The sequence below is a fragment of the Rhynchophorus ferrugineus genome, unplaced genomic scaffold, assembly GCF_030347505.1.
Source record: "Rhynchophorus ferrugineus isolate W39M unplaced genomic scaffold, kcgeb_rfMv2 rfM6, whole genome shotgun sequence".
NCBI classification, from domain to species: Eukaryota; Metazoa; Arthropoda; class Insecta; order Coleoptera; family Curculionidae; genus Rhynchophorus; species Rhynchophorus ferrugineus.
This window is the reverse complement of record NW_027472585.1, coordinates 33,375,416-33,393,807: the sequence shown is the minus strand read 5'-3', so window position 1 is coordinate 33,393,807 and position 18,392 is coordinate 33,375,416. Positions and strand designations below refer to the sequence as shown.

General features: G+C 34.6%; 1 protein-coding gene and 1 long non-coding RNA gene across 13 annotated transcripts in view; both read right to left on the bottom strand.

Annotated features, from left to right (window-relative positions):
* Positions 1-1,239: 1,239 nt before the first annotated feature.
* Positions 1,240-3,388, bottom strand: LOC143198100 (uncharacterized). Its single transcript, XR_013006151.1, has 2 exons — positions 3,165-3,388; positions 1,240-3,106 (listed from the first exon to the last, which is right to left on the bottom strand). It is a non-coding gene; the product is annotated as an uncharacterized LOC143198100 (long non-coding RNA).
* Positions 1,240-18,392, bottom strand: part of jim (zinc finger protein jim) — a 76,942-nt gene continuing 59,789 nt past the window's right edge. The window contains exons 1-11 of one of the 12 annotated variants that reach the window (XM_076407071.1): positions 10,740-10,863; positions 10,436-10,632; positions 10,018-10,345; positions 9,729-9,907; positions 9,393-9,663; positions 8,376-8,585; positions 7,870-8,104; positions 7,591-7,764; positions 7,337-7,530; positions 3,701-3,796; positions 1,240-3,614 (exon numbers count right to left, since the gene is read on the bottom strand). In XM_076407071.1, the coding sequence (XP_076263186.1) occupies positions 3,457-3,614; positions 3,701-3,796; positions 7,337-7,530; positions 7,591-7,764; positions 7,870-8,104; positions 8,376-8,585; positions 9,393-9,663; positions 9,729-9,907; positions 10,018-10,345; positions 10,436-10,597 (2,007 nt within the window). In that variant the 5' untranslated portion in view covers positions 10,598-10,632; positions 10,740-10,863 and the 3' untranslated portion in view covers positions 1,240-3,456. Of the gene's footprint in view, positions 3,615-3,700; positions 3,797-7,065; positions 7,177-7,336; positions 7,531-7,590; positions 7,765-7,869; positions 8,105-8,375; positions 8,586-9,392; positions 9,664-9,728; positions 9,908-10,017; positions 10,346-10,435; positions 10,633-10,739; positions 10,865-18,392 lie in introns of those variants that run through there. The other 11 variants (XM_076407075.1, XM_076407065.1, XM_076407068.1 and 8 more) reach the window with 11 other exon arrangements.

Here is an 18,392-nt window from a genome sequence, read left to right as displayed (position 1 = left end):
TTTTCTCAATAATTTACTATATAATTAAAAATGAGACAAATTACAAATACTTTGGAACACTTTTATACAATTTGATGGAAACTTACGATTTTTCTGCTAAAGTCGCTAAAATACCACCCAAAGGACAGCTAAACTGAGAAAATATACTTTGTTGGAATGGTTTGTTTTTACAGAAAATTATTGCATATCTCAAATTCACCTGGTGTCGTACATCTAACATTAATTGATCATCCAGAAAATTTTTGTTGAATTCATATCACATTTCATCTAGTGTTTTAAATAAATTTTAAGTTAAAAATTAACAGACACCAAATCAATTTAGGTTACCGCCAAATGACAAAAACATAACCTCTCTTAGTTGATACTCTAAAATACTAAACATTTTATATGATAGGTTAGCTATCCTTTTTCAAAATATCTCTTAACAGGTATTATCTTCAATTATAACTTCAAACATAAACCAGAAAAACCCTTATAACTGGGGTAATTATATCACACATCACAAATTTCCATTACAACTAACATGTTCTCTCGTTCATTCGCTCATTCTCTCTCTCTCGCTCACGAGGATGAAGAAAAGAAAATAAAAAAGTGGGATCTAACTAAAACACGCTTTTAAAATAATTAAAAACCACGTAATTATATACATAGAAAATACCTTAGTGTCTAACTTTTAAAATCTATCACGTTTTTAAGTCTTGTAGCTTGAAAACTTCTGATAAATTCAACAAATAACTTTCCGGATGCCTCCTGTTTCCACTGTTTTTAAAATTTGATTTGACATTTCGGTGCGAGAAAACCTCGAATTTTTTGGTTGTGTCTACTTTTTTGTACTCGTAATGCCTCCGGGAATATTATTTGTTCAATTTTTTGTATTGAAACCATAACCAGTGAGTCTGTTTAACTGTTTTACATCTAATCGTATACAAATAATCTAATATAGAACATAAAAAATAATATAATTTACACGGATTCGATTGAAACAAATAGACGAAAAGAACTTTTGGTCTCTATAGTACTATATCAAGATTGAATATCATATTTTTGACGGGACCTAAAGTCGTATCATTTTTGTTTATGTACAATGTATTTTTTTCAAACACTTTTTCATTCTTTACAAAATGCTTTTTTCTTTGACTTTTTGTTTATTTGAATTGGTTTTTGTCGCATTATCATATTTTCGCTTGGCCGAATGCTCGAAGAACGCTAAATCAGGAACAAATCAACAATAACTAACGATCAGTAACAAAAAACCTTATATTTATTTTGTATAGTTTTCTTTTAAAGTCTATTGTTGTGTATATGGTAAAAAGTGAGTTCCAACACCGGGTTTGAGGTTAGAAGCGGCATATTTCCTGAAATTAATATTTCAGGCGCGGTAATCTGGTAATCCTGTAAATGAAAGTGCGGATACGTCGTGGCCCAGCCCGCCTGAAAGTCGAGAATATCACCATTTTTATTTATCGTACAGTATTAGAGTACTTTCAGGCGGCCTGGCTTAATATATTCTGTTTTGATTAAAAATACACAGTCTATTTATATCTATGTAGTAGTATCACTATGTATTGAGGCACTGTTAAAGAACTCAAACTTGTTGCATAAAGTACTCACAGAATTAACACTGGTTTTGATCTATCTCCTCTTCCAACCTCAAAAATAATAAAATATATGTTAGGTGTAAAAACCCTGTATAAAAAAGCTAAACTTTATAACTTATACACGTTGTATATATAGAATATATATGTATAAAAACGGCAAGTAGTAAGTTGTGGTACCTTCACCTTTCTTAATTTTTTTATTTCTTCTTTACGTATTGTAAAAAATTTAACATCTATCTGACAACAAGAATATCTTAAATCATACGCCAAGACGATAAAAAATTATCCTCGTTCGTTTTAATTCGGCAGTCCTACTAAATTCTAAAATATATTTTAGTTCCACCGTTAATTAGCTATAATTAAACTAATTTCTTGCTTAGGCACACAAGTTATACAAAACAATAAATATGTATTAACATGTACGCAATTTTTATAAGATCAAAGATACCCATGACTCAAATGAAAGTATAATTACTGTTGGATATATAGTGTGGAACCTAAAAGCAATTTTAGAACACAGTATAAATATGAGGTGAATCAGGAAAAGAAAAGAAAATATTTGTGTGAAGGTCGATGGCGTACTGTTTAAAATACTCTCGCAATATGAAGACACTGTATAGAATTAAATTGTGTACTATTGGTTAACTTATTATAAAAATAGTTTTGTTTCTATTGCACTCAGAACAACTTTTAAAAATATATATAACAATTATACTATTTTGTATTTTGTGAGGGGATATCTGAACGTAGCCGGATTGAACGTCGGTAAAACGAAATTTAAAACGCCAAAATAATAGCTTTCGCATTCATTTGTTTCATTTAATTTTTTTAGTTCGCTCAAATAAACTGGAAAATCGGTTCAGCTGTCGAAAGATGAATTTTTCTATTTTTCTCGTAGCTACGTCGTTTGAGGCACAGCATTAAATTTTTAAAAATTGTCCCATTTTAATTCTTTTTTAATATTCTTATCTGTATCTATAATAACACTGTAAAAATATTCATGGAAGTTATAGAACCACAGCAGCTTGGCAATCTGTTTTTTTTATTTGTTTGTTTGTTTTCCGTTAAGTTAGAACCCGTCAAACAGTTCTACCTTTTACGTGTGTGTGTTTTTTTTCCTTAACTTTTAGTTTTCTTTTTTACATTTTAAGAGATCACATATTGGTATAATAATTCTAGACTACAACAATTATAATCATAATGTGTGTTTCGTTATGTTGAGTAAAAATGTTATGTTTATTTGCGTTCTGCAATTAAAGTTGGTTTTATATTTTCTGTTATGTTAATTTCTCGTGATAGTAATAAACATCTTGTATCAACACAATATTCCACAAAGTTTTAATAAATAAGCCAAAGATTCATGAGAAAAGAGGAACATGACATTTTCACTCAATATACACCGATAAAGTACTTTCAAAGTACTAATTTATCTGCTTGTAGAAAGTATTGCCACCAAGTAAACAGGACATGCTCCTCAACGTTTCCCAAACATGTCCCCGAGATATTTCCTGTACAATTTACATTAAAACATCGATGACAAACTGAAGTGCTCTACCCAATACTTACAACAAACGAAACGGTCTTTCGCTGTGCATAAATATCGTCGCGGCCATGCGGAAAACGTTCGGTACTCGAACCCAAGAACCGCAGGAGCCCCGTTTTATATCAGCACCATGTGTTTCACCCATCAGAAATACCCTTTTCAAGGTATATTCCCGCATCAAGACAAATAATCAATAAATAAAACGCAATAATGTTCTTTCTGGGAAATCGAGGTTCGGCGCTCTCAGCTGGCAGCGGGGGGACGCGGTGGGTTTTACCCTATGCACGGCGGCCCCAGCTGCCAGCTAGCTGTTAGTCACTGGGCGGGCAATCCGTTGGCAGACTTGAAGTCTGGATTGACGGCTGCCTGGAACTGCGTCACGCTCGTCGGAGGATTGAAACTGGGATAGCATTGCGGGAAATAGAGCTCGGGCTTCACCACGCTCGATGGCGTCAGTCCTCTGGGTAACATGCCTGGAACAAAAAAATGTTACGTTGAAAATAGAGATGTCCGTTTCTATTTCTACAGGCTATTTATTAAATCCCATGATTTGATGTACCTGGAAGGTTTGGAACGTTTGATTGATTCGGCCAAGAGGAGTTAAAAGTCGGTACCTTTGACAGTTGCCGCAAAAGGTCGGCACTTTTGAAGTTCTCTATTATGGGGAAAATAAATAATATTTATTATATTTGTTTTTGGTCTAAATTCCTTTAAATATAATCAAATTTTTAGTTAAGTAAAATTGGAATTAATATAAAATATCACTAGAGTCTATTCAAAATAACAGTGAATTCACGTTATCACGATGACGAATGTACTATCATAATTCGTAATTTCGTTTTAGAATCAGACAATATTTCCCTCCTCATTTTATTCTAGTTAAAAAGAGACGCAATGCTGTCTGATACATGTTATAACGTATACGTAACGTAACCGAATCAGCCTACAAAATTCGTCTGGTTGTCAAATGTCTGCGAACTCCTTCAAAACATTAGTTATAAGAGGCCAATTGAAAAGTTCCTCGTCTAGCACATAGATGGCGCTACTATAATTAAATCCATATGTTTTTAATTAGCCCTAACCCTCAAAAGATGCGTGTATAAATTTGACAGCTGTCGGATCATTAGTTTGTGAATTATAGCATTTTGAGTGAAGCATTTTTTGTTATTGTGAAAAAATTGATAAAAAGGAATTTCGCGTGTTGACAAAATATTGCTTTTTCAAGGGAAACAATACAGTTGAAGCAAAAACTTGGCTTGATGCCGAGTTTCCGGACACTACCCCAGGAAAATAAACCAACAAGGATCGGTACGATGAGTTTAGAAGTAGTGAAATGAGCACCGAAGACGATGAACGCAGTGGACGCCCTAAAGAGGTTGTTACCGACGAAAACATTAAAAAAGTCTACAAAATGATTTTGAATGATAGTAAATTGAAACTGAATGAAATATCAGACACTCCAAAGATATCAACTGGACGTGTGCATCATATCATTCACGAATATTTGGGTATGAGAAACCTCTGTGCAAAGTGAGTGCCGCGCGAGCTCACTTTTGACCAAACACAACGACGAGTTGATGATTCGGAGCAGTGTTTGAAGATGATCAAGCGTAATAAACCCGAGTTTTTGCGTCGATATGTGACAATGGATGAAACATGGCTCCATCATTTCACTCCGAAGTCCAATCGACAGTGTTCCGAGTGGACTGCACACGAGGAACCCGCTCCAAAGCGTGGGAAAACGCAACAGTCGGCTGGCAAGGTTATGGCGTCTGTATTTTGGGATGCGCATGGAATAATTTTCATTGACTACCTTGAAAAAAGAAGGATCATCAACAGCAACTATTACATAGCGTTATTGGACCGTTTGAAGGACGAAATTTCCGAAAAACGGCCGCATTTAAAGGAAAAGAAAGTGCTGCTTCACCAAGACAATGCACTGTTTCAAAAATCCATGAATTGGGCTTCGAATTGCTTCCTCCTCATCCACCGTATTGTCTTAAAATCTTAAAAGAATGCTCGCTGGGAAGAAATTTTCGTCGAATGAAGAGGTGATCGCCGAAATTGAGGCCTATTTTGAAGCAAAGGGCAAATCGTACTACAAAAATCTCCGTAGGCCGGGGACTTTTCAATTGAACTGTTAATAATTACAGGCTATAAACCGGCGAACGTTGTTTTGGCACATTGTTTGTTTTGATAAATTTGAAATTGCTGCTTATTATTACTCCAATTGAAGATGCCGATAAAGATAGTCAGAGTCAGATTGCGTCTCTAATCAGTCACTTCGAACAGGAACGAGATAATATGTAGATTAGATGTACTATATTGTTAAAATAAATTTTATTTGAACTCTATTTTTGTCTCATTATTTTATTTAAATTAGAATTTAGTTAGATGCCAGAGCCAAATGATCTAAAACTCAAAGTTGATGCGGTTATATTGAAAACTTTTTGACGTCATAGGTTTAGATGACGTGGTTCACTGTTTTATTGGACGGACTAAATAGTCTATCAAATAAAACAGCCAATGCACAACATCGAATTTTATGATGTCAGAACGGCGTAATGTTGTCGCATCAAATTGGGCTTTTGGATTACAACGTTTGCCGGTTTATAACCTGTAATTATTATCAGGCAGTGTAAGCCGAATATAATACTGTGAGATACAAAGAAAACAATATATCGATATATGGCGCTTGCAGTGCTCTTGACACATTTGTTGCTGAAAGTATTCAAAAATTAATGTTTTTTACTCAATTAACATAGTTTTGAATATCGGTGGTCGGGTTCAATAAGGTTGGGGCTATACAGTGTTAATTGATACAACTGTCGTATAGATTGATCCTAAGCCAATTTATCATAATTCTTATCACATCAAGGTTATGTGTGGTCTAGAGTAGTGGTGATCGATTACAATTGAGTTTTTTTAGCCATCTGCTTCAATCGTTTTAGTTGCTAACAATGAACCATACACTACTAAAAACGTAACGTGATCTTTCGTAGCGTTAATGCAACCTTTGCGATTGTTTGTAAACCGCCTTTCCCGAGCTCGGACCAGGTTTTTTTTTGCACATTATTGTCATATGTAATCCACTTTTCATCGCCCGTAATTACTCGTTTTAAATATGGTTAGATTTCATTGTGTTTCATCCGACATCCACACATGGAGACTCGACCCATTAAATGTTTCACTGTTAAATTCTACAGAATACAAGAATCGAGATTCTTTTGGTACTCAGTCTGTCGTAAATGGTTCAAAGCTGTTTTATGATCGGTGTAGCGACACCGGGAGATGAAATATGTAGGTCTACTGTTATATGTTTACAAATTTCATTGGGTTTTCAATGAGCTAGGCTGAGGTTTATCTTTAACATTGAAATATTCTGATACTGGCGTTCACCACATTTTCTTAATGAACTTGCGCAACATTTTCACTTTTTCGAAGTAATAAAGGGCAATAACTCCTGGCTCAGTTAACACACGCAGTAAATGGTACTTTTATATCTATAATGTTTTATAGATTCTTACTTTTCAAAGACTTTATTTATGACTTCATGGTATAAATATTACTGGAGATATGCGACTTTGATGCTATCTATTATGAAAAATAGAAAATACTTTTTTTTCGCCCATATATTTCCATTTCCGATAAAGAATAATAAGTGGGTACCTTTGAGAATTGCCATATAGGATCAGTACCTTTTTGATCAGACTTTTGAAGGATGCGTAGACAACCCATTAAAAATGAACCCAAAAAGTCTGCACAAGTTGTTTCAGAGCATCCCCCCCTAAAATTATTAATAATCTAAAGAATCACCTATCATGGAAATATGGGTGATTTAATTATTAAATAATAACATAAAAGTATTCAGGAGTAAAAGGATAAATTCAGGAATAAACATAACTAGTATTATTTTATTTAAAAAAAATGTTATGGTAATTTTTGATGGTCCTTAATTTGTTTCTATAATTCTATTACTTTTTTAGAAATCCACAGTAAAATATAAAATTAATTTCGCAATCTGCCTTTGACAACCTGAAATGAAAGAAAATGACCTGTTCTCCACACTACCAAATTTTTGTTTTAATAGTTCCCTTTGCTGGTTTTGGAACATTTCTGTAATACCTACACTACACTATAGACTTAAGACTTTAACACAATAGAAAAATTAAAAGATAAACATCAAATACTATACCATTTGCAGCCAATTTACTTTCCGAACTGGTTGAATCCCTTCTTGTTTTAGATGCATGAGGATTCATGTGATTATCTATATGCTTCTTTACTTCTGGCTCTGTTGCAAATCTTCTCCTGCAATTGGGCATTGGACAACAGAATGGTCTGTCCCCTTGATGTGTCCTTGTATGTTGATCTAGAATAGCCTTTTGCCTGTAACAATCAGGCTTGTTTAGAATATACATATATTAAAAGGATTGTATCTGGAGTTACCTGAAATCTTTTCCACATTGAGTACATTTATAAGGCTTCTCCCCTGTATGAATCCTAAGGTGCTGATTTAAAATAGTACGCTGTCTAAAATTCCTACCACAATATACACAACCATATGGTTTTTCATTTGTATGAATCCTTAAATGTTGTGTCAAGTGACTCTGCTGTCTAAATCTGAAACAAAATGAACTGATTAGCAGCCTTCAAATTATAATTTATTTTATAGTGAAATTTTTTTTAAAAATTACTGCTTTAGATAGTAATACATCTTAAAAGTACCTTTTTCCGCACTCTGGACAAGGATACGGCCTACTTTCGATATGTATGCATCCATGCTGAAGTAACGTGCTCTTCTGCTTAAACTCCTTCTGACAAATAGGGCATCGTACATATAAAGGCATCCCTGCCGATCTACCGTGTTGAATAACATCAGGAAGGCCCTTCCCTTGACCCTGCTTGAGGTATTGAAGAGCGTTAAAATTCCCACTCGATCCGAAAACAGAATGATTCATGCCTAAAAGCAACAACCAGTTTGATTAGAATAAATTAATATATTTAGCATACATGAGTTACCTATGCGGCATATTTAGGTTATACAGCAACAATTGCATGATTCGTTTTGGTAATTAATTTCTTTTAGATGTTATTAATTTGTATAGAATTGTTATCAAAAATCAAAATAATGTTATTGTTTACAAATACTTTGTTTACATAGATAAGTGACGTTAATGACAGGTAAGCTTAGACAACGTTGTCAGTGCTACCAAACTTAGAATTTCATTTACCTTTTGCATCTTTGAAATAAGCAGGATATTGTAAATTTCCCACGACACCATTAGGTGAAAAACAATTTGTTCTTTCGTTGTTGGCTCCGTTATCTCCATCACCGTATGTAGAAGTAACTTCTTCCTTGCCCTCGTCAGGGGGAAAGGGCACATCCTGCGGCCAGAGGGTGGGATTTATCCCATTTTTGAATACCAAATGCGGACTAACATCTGTAAAATTAAGTCTTTCAAAATTACGGAATAAAGAACAGGTTCAGAATTAAATTCCACCAATTTTCGTATATTGTAAATCATATATTATTCATATTATACTTTATAAGAATTATATCTACAAGGAACAAAATAAAATAAAAAAAACTTATCTATATACAGGAATCTTAGTATTACTTTTAGAAATTTACAGTTAAACACCAGGTTGGTTTTGGAGACAGGTTGATTTTTAGTTTATGCTAAAGTTACCAATTTATTTAGATCCGGGGTTAGTGCTACATTGTGCGATATTTTTTGTTTTTGTTTTGTAGACAGTTTTAACAATTTACAATATAGGTTTCTTCTCAGTGGAAAATGTATTAAACATGTACTCGATTAATAATAATCGGATCGAAAATAATAAAATACCAAACCAAGGCAAGGAAAATTAAATTAAATTTTTTACTATAATTTAAAGCTTAAATTAATTTAATATTGTAATTATTAAAATTACTTAAATGATTATTGATAATTAAATATTGATTTGTAAAAAGAAGATAATTTTGACATAAGACATACATTTTTCACTGATTTAAGTGATTAGGCTGTGAAAATAGTGAGGAAACAAGCAGCAGACCACTCCAACCGCCTGCGTCCACATCAAGCATTCGTTAGAACCCTGAAGAATCGCGCTTGAATTGCATACTGGACGTTACTAAATGCTTAAACGATCGAAAGGCGAAAGATGACCAAAAATTGGGTGTCTTCAGGGCGGAATGTGCTGCTAAGGCTGCGAGAGTGGCCGCCGCCAGAGGGGGCATTGCTCGCCTTGGTGTGTGCGGACGTGCTGGTTGAGAATAGCCTTCTGCCGAAAGTGTTTCCCGCACTCGGGGCACTCGTACGGCTTCTCACCCGAGTGTATCCGCAGGTGTTGATTGAGGATGGCGCGTTGACGAAACGTCCGCTCGCAATAAACGCACGCGTAGGGTTTTTCATTGGCATGGATCCGTAGGTGTTGGGTCAAGTGGGATTGTTGGCGGAAGCGTTTGCCGCATTCGGGACAACCATACGGACGACTGTCCGTGTGAATTCGTTCGTGCTAATAATAAAAAAAAAGATCCGACAATTAATTAAGGCGGCAGCTTTTAATACTCGCAAGCTAACCTGCAGAAGAGTGCTTTTCTGTTTGAAATCTTTACCGCACGTGAGGCATTTGAATAGTCTTAGCTCGCCAGTCAGTCCGTTAGTGGCTTTCTTCAAACTCTGTTGTTGTTGAATGACGTCCGGTAGTGAGGCGCTCCTTAAATCTTGCATATTAGTTGCGTACTGATCCAACTGACCTGCTACATAAAGGAAACCAGTGATATTCCACTCTTCTTCTAGGATGCTTGAAAAAGTTCGTCGCAACTTTCTCTAACACCCTACCCTAACGATAAACTATTCTAAAACTAACTTCCATCAGGTCCCAAGCTTGTCAACATCATTCCCGGTTGTTTCAAGTACTGAAGAGCAGAGAAATTCGCTCCCAACATGTGTGGTGGCATTCCTGGTACTGTGGGAGGTGGGGCAGCAGGAGGTGGAGCTCTAGCATACTGTTGGTAGGCTTGCTGCTGCTGGGCAGTTTGCTGTTGCTGTTGTAAATCAGTGGGGAAGCACTGCTGTGATGCTGGTCTTGGCTCCATGTCCATAGTAGGCGCTTCAGGCTGGATGGGGTCTGTTTCTTCACGGACTGGTTCTGCTTGCGTGGCTGGATATGGAGAAGGGGCAGGTGAGGGCAGGCTCTGTAAAACAATTTTCAGTACACTAAAGTAATAACTATAAATAACAGCTATGATCATCAGTTAAAAATTAGACAATATTTAATTACTTACGCTGACTTGGTCTCTAGGAGGGACTGTGTCAGCTTCCACACCCAAAGGGGGCACAGGCGGTCCGCAAGGTTGTGGAGGACTGCTAGCCCCCTGTGGGGTGGCTTGTTGCTGTGGAGGAGGATAAGCATCCTGTGGGCCCCATTGGGTCTGCGCCCTATCCATACCATCCTTGTAAAGGACGTACGGTGCTGCAGTATCTGAAAATTATATAGTTGCCAGTTACAGTACTTTCTAATAACGTTTTTGATTCAGTATGTAAGCAATAATCGCATATTATGATTAAATACATCATAATTCAACTTGCCCTTATCGAGTTTAATGGATTTCGTTTTTTTGAATATATTTTGATACTCTAAAGCTAATTTAAAACTCTTAATAATAGTGAAACGTAAACAACAAAATAGTATTACTTTTCTCTATTTGTTTATAAAAAGTTTTTAGGTTAATTTTCTTTATATATAGTTATCTTTAAATTAGATATTCACTGAGAACGAATGTTATTCCTAAAGCCGATAGGTGTCGCGATATGGTCAGTTATAATTAAAAATGGGACCTTTCATGGATTTGAGTGTTCTTTGTTAATTATCAGGTAGAACTTATATATTTAATCTGCATTAACTGTAAATATAAACTGCAGTTAAACATTGTAGTATTTACAACTTTATAAAATTGTAGCTTGTATGATAAATGATAACAATTATATTTATTGTTGATGGGAAATTTTATTTTACATAATTATATTTCAATGTATTTTTAAGATGCTTGCTTCAAAGGCATTGGAACTATAAAATATAATCCCTGGTTTAAAGTATTTGTACATAAACTAAAAATGCACGGTAATTAGAGCCTACGCGAGAAGGAGAAGCAAGAGAAAAAGAGCAGGTTCGAGGACGCAGCCTCTCGGGCAGGCTCCGAAAAGCGGCAGGCGAACTTTTGTGTGGTCGAATAAAGTCCCCGTGCACCGGCATTTGCCAAGTGTTGTGTTCAAGGACAAACTGTCTGCATTTCTCAATGCGAACCGCTTTTAGGCTTCTTTATGTTCGCAGACTTTAATTTTAGATTTTAAGAGATCCAACGGCCGATTTATTTATAAGTCGGGTGGGTATGTTCGTTCTTTTTTATTTTATGTTTTTTTCTACATTTTTCCCATACGAGTTGACGAAGTTTTATTCAGTTTCTATTTTATTATCACACGAAATATTCTTAACCTAACATTCAAATGTCACTGTCATTAAGATTATTGTAAAATTTTATTTAATACATATTTAACTAGTGAATATTAATTATGCTATAGATAACAATTTAGTGTGTGTTTAAGAAAGATAAAATTTGAAAATGACACTATAGTGAAAAGACGAAATAATACTTAAGATTTTCAACAAATTTTAGCATATGAGATTAGTAAGTAAACTGTGTGAAATTTTATAGCTATTGTAAAGCTAATATAATGAAAATTATTTTTTCGTCTAATAAAACATTTCATTTGTGTATATATTTTGTGAATTATATTTAAGAGATATAATATAGAGTCATTTAATTGGATATAATAAAACTGAAGGCGAAAAAAAAAGAAAACTTATTGTCACCATCTGATTCGATTTGGTCAACTAAGCTGGTAGCTGTGTAATGTCTTTTTTTATGAGTTTGGTAAAAATTTTTCTAGGTATAAACGCTTGCAGTAATTTTTTCCATTCCCCTATCTGCAATAAAAATTCCTTTGTGGTCTTACGGGTTTGTAGTGTGAAATGGAAATATTTCGCTATCTGTTTCACGCCTGTTTAAGCAGCTTTTTATGATTCATCATCATCGATCAGGCGTTTGGTTCTCTGTATTTTTCTTTTCGGTTTTTTGTTCTGTAACCGGGTAGTAGTAAATGTTGTGGCGATTCAGTGCAGTCTGTTCAATCCATGATATTACAAAATCACTAAATATGCAAGCTTGGAAAGGGGAAAATTACGCTATCATTGATTTTCTGCTGTGTGTTCATTTCAGCGGTTTCCACATTGAAAATTAATTTATAGTTTACCGTGACAATACAATCTAAACAAATTAAAGAAATAATATTGGCAACATTATAATACACATCAAATCCAAGCGAGTCAAATACTTTTTAATCGTTTCTTATTGTTTTTCATAAAATTTTTAAACTTACTATCTATTATATAACAGGTCAATTGAGAAGTCCCCGGCCTACCATAGTAAAACAATTTTTTTTGGAAAAATTAGTTTTTTTTACTCAACATAATTCCCTTCAAGGTTGATACACTGATTATAGCGACCCTCCAACCTTTCGATATAATTTTTGTAATACGATTTGTCCTTTGCTTCAAAATAGGCCTCAGTTTCGGCGATCACCTCTTCTTCTTTCTTCCCAGCGATCATTTTTTTGAGATCTGAGAACAGAAAATAGTCGCTGGGGGCCATATCTAGAGAATATGATGGATGGATTTTTGCCATCGTTTTCACTGACTTGTGACACGGTGCATTGTCTTGGTGAAGCAGCACTTTCTTTTTCTTCAAATGCGGCCGTTTTTTAGCGGTTTCGCCCTTCAATATTTGGGTATGAGAAGGCTCTATGGGTGCCGCGCGAGCTCACTTTTGACCAAAAACAACGACGAGTTGATGATTCGGAGCAGTGTTTGAAGATGATCAAGCGTAATAAACCCAGGCTTTGGCGTCGATATGTCACAATGGATGAAACATGGCTCTATCATTTCACTCCGAAGTCCAATGGACAGTCATCCGAGTGGACTGCATACGATGAACCCACTCCAAAGTGTGGGAAAACGCAACAGTCGACTGACAAAGTTATGGCGTCTGTATTTTGGGATGCGCATGGAATAATTTCCATTGACTACCTTGAAAAAGGAAATGACCGTCAACAGCGACTATTACATAGCGTTATTGGACCGTTAGAAGGACGAATTCGTCGAAAAATGGCCGCATTTGAAGAAAAAGAAAGAGCTACTTCACCAAGACAATGTACCGTGTCACAAGTCAGTGAAACGATGCTTCCTCACCCACCGTATTCTCCAGATCTGCCCCCCATCGACTATTTCATGTTCTCAGGTCTCAAAAGAATGCTCGCTGGGAAGAAATTTTGGTCAAATGTAGATGTGATTTGTGAAATTGAGGCCTATTTTGAAGGACAAATCGTACTACAAAAATGGTATCGGTAGTTGGAGGGTCGCTATAATCAGTGTATCATCCTTGAAGGGAATTTTGTTGAATAAAGAAAAACTAATTTTGCCATAAAAAAGTGTTTTACTGTGGTAGGTTGGGGACTTTTCAATGGACGTGTTATTTGGTATAATTATTGATATGAAAAAAAAACTGTTTTATTTGGGTTGGAAGTAGCAATTCTTTATGTCGATATTTGGGCTCAACATACATTAAGGAATGTTTTATAAAAATAGTAATTTATCAATTTCTATCCAAAAGTAATACTTCTAATCCATTTTATGTTTAAAATATTTGAAAACAAAATAATATAAAATTTGATATATACAAAGTTTTTTAATATATTGAGATAAATACAATAAATATAATGTATAATAAATATAAAACTTATAAACTATATATGAAGTAACTTGGATTAAATGTAATATTGTAAATTTATTTCATATATGTAATACAAAAGTTAATCAAAGTGATTTGGAGTAAATAAATATTACGGGAGTTACAGGTATACCGTATCTATCTCGAATAGACTTTGGAGACTCTCGTACTATATTTATAGTGTAGACCACAATGGTCACATAACAGTAGTTTGCTTAAAAAACAAAGTTTCACGTGAGGAGATAATTCGTTATTTATTTGAAAATGCTCAAATAGTAGGTCCTATGGAACAAAATAATAAGTAATTGCACTGATGATGCAACAACACTTATTGAAAAGAATAACGGAACTGCAAAGGGCATGAAGTTTGATGATATGCTGGATCAAGTGGTAGATTGCATAAATTATATACGCTCAAAAGTGTAGATATCACTTCAGAGTTTTATTTGAAGAAGAAATGGGACAACTACAGCTGCACTGCGTTGTGTAATGACTTTGAAGGGGAAATATTTCTTCAACATGAGGGACTAGGTGTTGGAAATTTTGGAGGATATGGGGCGTGACCCCAAATGAGACATACAAACATAGAAAGGCAATTAATTCTTAATTAGTTCAATGATAAGTAGTTACTGGGATTTGATATCTTTTTTATAATTATATTTTAAGTATTTATTGAAGCCTCTGTTTTTATGTTGATAGATTCTAAAAAAACTATTATCAACGTATTGCCGCGTTACTTGAAGAACACGTTATGAGTCCTGAGCTGATTTAGAGTAAAGATATTCGAGAGTTTCAGGTACATCATCTCTATCTTAAATAACAAGAGTTTCATGTGAGGAGATAATTCATTATTTATTTGAAAGTGCTCAAATAATAAGTCCTATGGAACAAAATAATAAATGGTTCCACTGATGCTGCACTTACAATTATTGAAAAGAATTACACTAAAACAAAAATACAGAACACTTTACGGGCAAAGGACATGAAGTTGGATGATGTTATGGATCAAGTAGTATATTTCATAATTTACATATGCTCAAAAGCGTAGGTATCACTTTAGAGTTTTATTTGAAGAATAAATGGGACATCTACAGCTGTGCTGCGTTGTGCAATGACTTTGAAGGGGAAATATTTCTTGAACATGAGAGAGTAGGTGTTGAAATTTTTAGAAGAAAAAAGATCGTTACCAGTGGAGACGTACAAACGTAGAAAGACAATGATTTCTTAATTAGCATTGATAAGCAGTTGCTGGGAATAGATATCTTTTTTTAAATTTCATTTAAAAGTCTCTATTTTTATTTTGATGAATTCTGAATAAAAACTATGATCGACTCATTGCTGCGTTGTTTGGAAAACACGTTATGAGACCAGAGCTCTGGATTGAAAACCCTCTATACATAATATTATGAACTTATGAATAAGAACTTGTCTTCTTAATTTAGCGACGCCATTGATAATGACCAATCAGTTATTTCCCGATATAGATAATGATAAATTCGAAGTAAAAGTACCATCAAACAAAAACTTCCTTCCGTCACATTCAGTGAAACTTTCACGGACGAAAAAAAACTTTTGCAAAAATGAGAAAAGCAATCGACGAAACTTTCGAGCCTTGTTACAGTAATTAGGCATAGATAATTCGCGTTTTGTTGGCGTATAATTTTGTATCTACCGGTCGATTCCAATCCCACCCGGTAACAGTCTATCGGTCTGCGAACGGCTATCTCTAACGTCGACGACGCTGGGACTGTGACCGCTCGTATTCAAGTTTCTTTGTACAAAAACGAAACCCAACGATTTCGTCTTTTTTCCACAAAACGTTTTAATATATATCAAGCCGTTTAATTAATAGTTATTAGTTGTGTGTCGTTTTTTTTTGGTCGCTTTTTCGCAAGGTGAATAATGCTGCAACTCAGGCAGGATTGCAGGACCGATTCCACGAAGTGCACTCGACTATAAAAAAAATGAAACCGCAAAATGTTTGGAACTTTTTTAGTCAATATATCATATATATAAAATCACTTTCATAAAATTGATTTCTTATTTGTAACATCAAGAGTTGTTATTTCGTCGGTCCGTGTTATGCAGTGTGAATTTAAGGATCAATGAGTTTATTGTTGAGAAATTACTTGAGCAATAGAAGACTGATATATGGTCCAGTTTTTATTTTATTATTTAATTATTACATTGTTACTATTCGTTTCCGTTTAACCTACAATTTGTCTTTATGATAACTTAAATCTAGATATATAACTAGGAGGACACATCGGCCCTATCTCAGTCTCTGGTGAAGTAGTGTTTATACATGTCACTGCTGTATTTTTTATTATATGCACCTCACTACACAATACTACACAAGATCAGATGTCTTTATTTTTTTGAGTCTGTGCCCTGTTCTGGTAAAAGCTGCAATACTTTAATATTCTCATGAGAATGGAGTCTTTCATCATGCCCCCTTGCAATTCTCTTGATTTCTTGGCCGACTGACTGTGGGTATCTAAAGGTCTCTATGTAGGTAATCAGTCCTATAGTATTTGGGTGCGCCCAGAATACCTCTCTGGACTTTGTTCTGAAAAATTCGTATTTTATTTATGTTACTCTTTGCAGAACATTCCCATAATTGAACTCCGTATGTCCATATAGGTTTCAGTATTTCCTTATATATTGCAATTTATTTTGTACTGATAATGGTTATTTTCTTCCAACTAGCCAGTACATTTTCCAGTTCTTTTCTTTTCTTCTTTATATGTTCCTTCCAGCGAAGTTTTGCATCAAGATTAATTCCGAGATATTTAGCATTGTTGCTATATGGAATGAGAGTATTATTTAATGTTATTGGTGCTTGTACGGTCTGTTTATAGGTGAACTGCACAGGTACAGATTTACTTTCATTAATTCTTATTTTCCAAGCTTGTGTCCAATTATTTATATTGTCACTTGCCTGTTGTAATTTTTGTGAGGCTTCTTCACTAATATCTCCGACAGCTATAATCGCAGTATCATCAGCAAATGTAGAGTAGATAAAGCATTGTCCCAGTACACTTCCTTGTGGTACATCTGCTTTAGCTTCTTTTATTGCAGAGTAAGCTTTTTCTTGTTTGGCTCTAAACATTCTGGTTGTAATGTAGGATTTTAATATTTCGGTGTGTTATTTTGGTAACATTTTCTGTAGTTTATGAACAAGGCCTTCATGCCAAACTTTATAGAAGGCTTTTGCTACATCTAAGAATATAGCTGAGCATACTTTTTTACTTTCGTAGGCTTTTTCAATAACATCTGTTATTCTGTGGACCTGGTCAATTGTTGAATAAACCCTTTGTTAACTTGTTAATAAACCCAAACTGGTGTGTTGGTATTAGGTTTTTTCTCTCTATGATCGGTTTTATTCTTTTCAACAGGAGTTTTTCAAAAACCTTAGATATTACTGGCAGCAGTGATAATGGTCTATAGGCTTTTATTTCATTTTCGTTTTTTTTTTCAGTAATTCTCCTGTTATATGGCCCAATTGACAATGAAAAACAACAAAGAAATTATCAGATTTCGTAACAAACATTCGATTATTGATCAAGCGCATCCGAATATTTTTCAGTTATTGTGAAGTTATGATAAGAAGAGTCATCTATTACTATGATATCGACTTGGATCCAGCACATCTGAAATGCTCCCTGAAAAAAATCTTGTATAATAAAATTGTATGTTGTCAGATATCCACAGAAGAGAATACAGTAATGAACATTTTGTAAATTACTTATGCTATAAAGAGTCGGAACTATAACTTGATTTGGACTTGAGCAATAAACTACATGTCAAGCTGAACAGATCCACAACCAACATATTACTGAAAACAAGATGCACTGAGCAATGTGGAACTAAAGCGTAACAAATTGCATTTAGTTTAAATTAAAGCACCAATGGGGTAATTTGGTGTATTCCAAAACAAGTGATACTGAATATTTTACCTACTATGTCACATCGTAACTATAGTAACATTGTCAGTTATGAATCAATATAATGTTAGACAAAAAGCAGGGCAGATCAGACTCAACATTAAACAACTGTGCTCGTTAGTCGGAAGATAATCTCAACCTGACTTAAACTCACAGGTATTGCGTTAACAGATTGTCATAAAGCCGTCATTTGGACCTATGGGGTGCACATTTGGGGTTGTACTAGAACATCAAACCAACTAGTAATCCTATGCTGACAAAATAAGGTTTTACGATTAATTACCATTGATTATCGCTGTGTAACCAACAAAGAGCTCCACGATGATATCGAAATCAAATGGATTTACGAAATAATTAAAAATTTTGCCATAAAGTAACATGAAAAATGTTACTAAATCAGCTAATGGGCAAGACGCAGGAAACCAGAAGATTGAAGTGAACCAAACCACATA